The sequence below is a fragment of the Diceros bicornis genome, chromosome 18 (genome assembly GCF_020826845.1).
Source record: "Diceros bicornis minor isolate mBicDic1 chromosome 18, mDicBic1.mat.cur, whole genome shotgun sequence".
Lineage (NCBI taxonomy): Eukaryota > Metazoa > Chordata > Mammalia > Perissodactyla > Rhinocerotidae > Diceros > Diceros bicornis.
This window is the reverse complement of record NC_080757.1, coordinates 40,472,552-40,477,633: the sequence shown is the minus strand read 5'-3', so window position 1 is coordinate 40,477,633 and position 5,082 is coordinate 40,472,552. Positions and strand designations below refer to the sequence as shown.

At 42.9% G+C, this 5,082-nt stretch overlaps 1 protein-coding gene across 1 annotated transcript; it reads left to right on the top strand.

The window, feature by feature from the left end:
• Positions 1-48: 48 nt before the first annotated feature.
• Positions 49-471, top strand: LOC131417461 (keratin-associated protein 2-1-like). The gene has a single exon (XM_058560927.1). The coding sequence runs from the start codon at positions 85-87 to the stop codon at positions 469-471; it is 387 nt and encodes a 128-aa protein (XP_058416910.1). The 5' UTR covers positions 49-84.
• Positions 472-5,082: the final 4,611 nt, after the last annotated feature.

The following is a 5,082-nucleotide window of genomic DNA, read 5'->3' as shown; positions in this document are numbered from 1 at the left end:
GGCGCAGAGCAGGAGGAAGGCATTCACACCTGAGAACACTCAACTCCTCTCACCAGCCCAACCCAGCCCAGCCCAGACACCACCATGACCGGCTCCTGCTGTGGCTCCTCCTTCTCCTCCCGGAGCCTTGGGGGAGGCTGCTGCCAGCCCTGCTTCAGCCGCGACCCCTGCTGCTGCCGCCCCGTGTCCTGCCGGACCACCGTGTGCCGCCCCGTGACCTGCGTGCCCCGCTACACGCGCACCATCTGCGAGCCCAGCCGCCGCCCCCTCTGCTGTGACCCGTGCTCCCTGCAGGAGGGCTGCTGCCGCCCCATCACCTGCTGCCCCACGTCCTGCACGGCCGTGGTCTGCCGGCCCCGCTGCTGGGCCTCCACCTGCTGCCGGCCCATCTCTGTGCAGTCCCCCTGCTACCGCCCCTCCTGCTGCCAGCCTGCTCCCTGCCGCACCATCTGCAGGACCTCCCGCTGCTGAAACCCCTCTGTACCCACAGAACAACACTCTGGAGCCTAAGCGCCTATTCTGCATTTTATTCAAGTTGAAAGAAAAATAGATTTTTTCATAAGGTGACAACAGTGATTTTTATGTCTTACCATTTGGATACACTGAGATACGCAAGCAGATGTCTATCACCACCTCACCAAATTCCTAGGTGTCCCCATCAGCAGAAGTCACCATGGATGCCAAGTCCACCTTTAAAATTCCCCAATGTGGACTTCACACACCCATCCTGAACTCCGGAGGCTGCTCAAACCCTCCCCATGATCTTGTGTAATGTGCTGCTCGCCTGTTTTCAATAAATTAATTTTTCTGCAAACCTCCTGCTCTCTGATTCATTCATTAGCACATGTTTATTAGTGTACACAGATGAGCAGACAATGAATAGGAAGGAGGGTGAAGAGGAAGAAGGTAGAAGAGACGGAGAAGATGAGGAAGGCAGAAGAGAGAAAGAGAGAGGGGTAGGGGTCCTGGTACGAGTCTTGGCAGGTGGTACAGGACTGCCAGGCTGGTCCTTAGACTGCTCACATGGTAGGAAATCTGTGCACACCAGGTCCTCTGTGGCACGTTCTTTGCCCACATCTCCAGGTTCGTGTCTCAACACACCTCAGTAAGTTTTACTTCAAGCAACACTGAACTTCTCACAGTAACTGTAACTCACGTGACTTGAGCTTCCATATGTCTTTACTTTTGTCCTGTTCTTTCATTTTTCTGGAATGTTCTTTTACCTCTCCCCTCCCTCCACCTTCTTCACATACCTAACTCTGAGTCATTTCCACCATTCAGCTCAGTCTTCTCCAATAGTCTTGTCCGAACCCCTCCACCACACACACACACACACACACACACACACACATGCACACGTAGGTTAGGTACCCTTAATGTGTGCCAATAGCATCCTGAGTTTACATCTCTCCCCATAAGTCATTGTATTGAGATTATTTCTCTGCCTCCAACGAAGTGACCACAGTTTATTTATCCTAGCTCCCAGTACTGAACTCAATGTTTAGTATATATCTGTTACTTGATTTCTATTTGTTGAGTCAAACTAAATTGGAAAGGAATTGTCCTTACAACAAGAATTGTAAAAGGTAGATGTTAAAGCAAAACTTACGCATCAGTATAACTTTACTTCTGTGACCCTCAGTTTTCCTCATCTGCAAAATGGGAAAATTGATACTTATCAATATAGCCTGCTGGGAAAGTTAAATAACTTTATGTATATAAAAGTGCCTGGCACAGAGTAAGCAACCAGTACCATTTATTTATGTTCCTTCTTGCATATTTGAGCATCACTGTATCAAATAGTCTCAAAAGATGTGCTATTTAGTACATATCATGTCATTGAGAGTAGGAAAGGATTCAGGAGAAGCTTTTGTTTTTTTCCAGGTAGTCCACATCCTCTGCAGAAACAGATTTCCTAACAGATATAATAAAGAAGGCAAAAAAATTCATCATCAGATTGAGGCTGTCTCAGAATGAAGGGGCTCTTTAAAAGCTGATCTTCACGTCCAGGGGGAAGCATCCTAGATTACAGGATTTCTGAACAGGGGTTTAGCACCAGGAGCAAAGAAGAGCTGGGGATAATATATGCATCCGATAGATTTTTCCTTTTACCCTGAACCACCCAAAGGAATGAAACAACTCAAAGCTGTAAGAGACTCCAAAAGATTACCTGGTCTAGTCTTCCCTGGCTTTAGGCAGATGAATATTTAAACTACTTAGAAGAGATAATTATTTTTTAAATTCCAGAAATAAATCCCACCAGCTCTCTGGTCATCTAGAGTTTTTCTGTCTGTTTCAATTGAAATATTTTCTCTTTTCAATTAATGGTATCCAACTCCCCTGTCTTTCATGTTTATGTGGATTTTATGATAAACCTGGACTACAAAGTACACCAGGGACAGAAGACTTCCCATTTTACAGATGAGGAAGTGGGGCTGGCAGAGCATCAGTATTTGCTCTACGTTACCCGACTGCTCAGTGAGAGAGGAGGGATTTGAATCCTTCCTTGTCTTCCCCATCCTCCTCCTGCCCTTTCTCCCTCAATCTTCCCCACACCCATCTCTGACTCGTATGATTGGAGGATATTTTAAGGATCATTTTGGAAAACAGGGAACTCGTATTCTGTTTTCAGAATTTTAAATTTTTCTTAACATCCAGTGGCCCCCAAACTAGTTCCTAACAAAATACAACTCATGAAACTATTAGGATGAGGGCATGGCTCAGCATCACAAAAGTCATCAACACTACATTCTTTTTCAATCCAACCACAAAAATCCTATAATTTATCACCACTGTGGTTAACAATTACTTGCTGTGACGCCAGTGATTATGCGCCTGCAGCACGTCTGGAATTCCAATAATAGGACTTAAAAAGCCCACATGGTAAAGATTTTAATTTTTAATTTTTTTTGAGGAATCTCCATACTGTTTTCTGTAGTAGTTATACCAGTTTAAATTCCCACCAGCAGTGCACCAGGGTTCACTTTTCTCTACATCCTCACATCTCTCGTCCAACAAGCTTAGGTTCATTGATGTGCTCCAGCCAGGGAGACCACACAGCACAGGACCACAGGGCATCCCACCGAACGAAGGAAGAGAAAAGGTTTTTATAGGATTCTGAGGAATGGTGGGGTTTAGGTAAAATTACACGAAATGGTTTCTGATAGGCTCAAAGCAAAACAAGGCTTTGTACAAAAGAGTTAACATCAGGACTGGGCTGTGAAAAGGACTTATGGTCTTCTTTCTTTAGAAACTACATAGTTAAGATAAATGGGGAATGTCATGTCTGAAAATCTCTTACCTGAGGCTCTACCTCTGGGTTGGATATTGGGGCTGCTTCTCTGTGTTAAGGTGATTAAGATCCCATCCATGAGATAGTGGAATGTTCCTTTCTTACTAATGTGACTTTAAACAGCAGTTTCTGATGGTCTATGATTTTAGCACACAAGATTTCTTAGTACTATGTCCTTTCCTTAGTTAACAAAAGCAGTAACTTAGACATACTCATTCCTAGCATTTGGATCTCTGTATACATTCTAACTGAAATAACAATATGCTAAACCATAAATCAAGCAAGTTCTTTTTATTTCACTAGATGGGATAGAATTTTTGATAACTACTACTCCATGTTCACAATTTTGAAGTGACTCAGAGTTGGAAAAAGACCAGGGGTCAGTCATCAGTGTTTATACGCAACAGAAAACCTGAGTTATTGTTAAAGCTTTGCCACTCTTTCATCCGGATGACCCGGAGAAATCATTTCACAAATGTGGCCTGCCAAAAACTGTGATGGACTATGATGGGTCACAAATTCAAAAACCTTCAAGGACCAGAGCTATGGTGGACCAAAGAGTGTATAAAAAGCGATCACACCAAATAAAACACACTTCAGAGACAAATTTTGTCTGAAGGCCATCAGCAACCCTTGTACAATGTTATCTTTAATCTACATTCCAACTATAAATGTATTTTCTATACTCCCACTTTTCTGAGCTGTGGCTGAAAACGACAAAGCTATTTTATCAGTCATCAGTTCATTAATTCTCCTTATCCTTTTCAGAAGCTCACCTTCACCCTTCATATGCAATCAAAACCCTCAGCCAATAAATGAAAGCATCTACTACTGAAAGATAATTGATTCTTTTATAAATATTTTCAGTATGTTTTGAAGAACTCAACACAAGTGCTTTTGTCACACCTAGAAAACAAGAAATACTCCAATTTCAATTTTATTTCTAAGACCATGCTCAGGGAAGGGCATTCAAAAAGGTATGATATGAATTAAATCTTCATTTAGTTTTACCTTACTGTCCCATGAAAAGTTCTCCTTTAATTGTTTTCCCTGCCTTTGTCTTGCCTCCCTAAAATTTGCAATTACTGTGTGATGAGAAACTATAGTATAGCACTGTTTACATAGTGAGTGTCTCATAAGTCACTATGAGTTATAGGCCAACTCAGTTTCTAAACAATATCACTCTGTTGGCTTTGGTGCTTATTTCCTTATAAACAATATGTTTATGTGAAGCAATATGTTGTTTTACAGAAGCACTGGGCCATTCTTTCCAAAGCAGAAGTGGTACACATCTCCTTTTATGAGCCATTTCGGTTTTTCAGAAATTCTTGCTTCATCTCAAGGTCAATCAGAAACCAGGCCCATGACCTCATGAACATTATAGTCTCACAGTCATGGATGGTGAACAAGAGGAAAGTGTGATGGTGGCAACAGTGGATTCTTCAAACTTTCAACTTGTTACATGACATGGCTGGGAAGGATTGGCTATTCAATGAGTAATATTTTTGATGATATAAATCATCAAGTATTCATTTCAAGCAAAAAAGCAAACAGGAAGAAAGGAAAGCATCCTTCAGTGATGTTGGAATTGCTACCTCAGCAACTGAATCCACCAATCTAGAGTTCTCATTTCAATGGGCAACCACGACTCCAGGAAATGACCGTGTGTCCTGGGGGTCATCAGCACCGGGCCAGGGTATATAAAGGGCGCAGAGCAGGAGGAAGACATTCACACCTGAGAACACTCAACTCCTCTCACCAGCCCAACCCAGCCCAGCCCAGACACCACC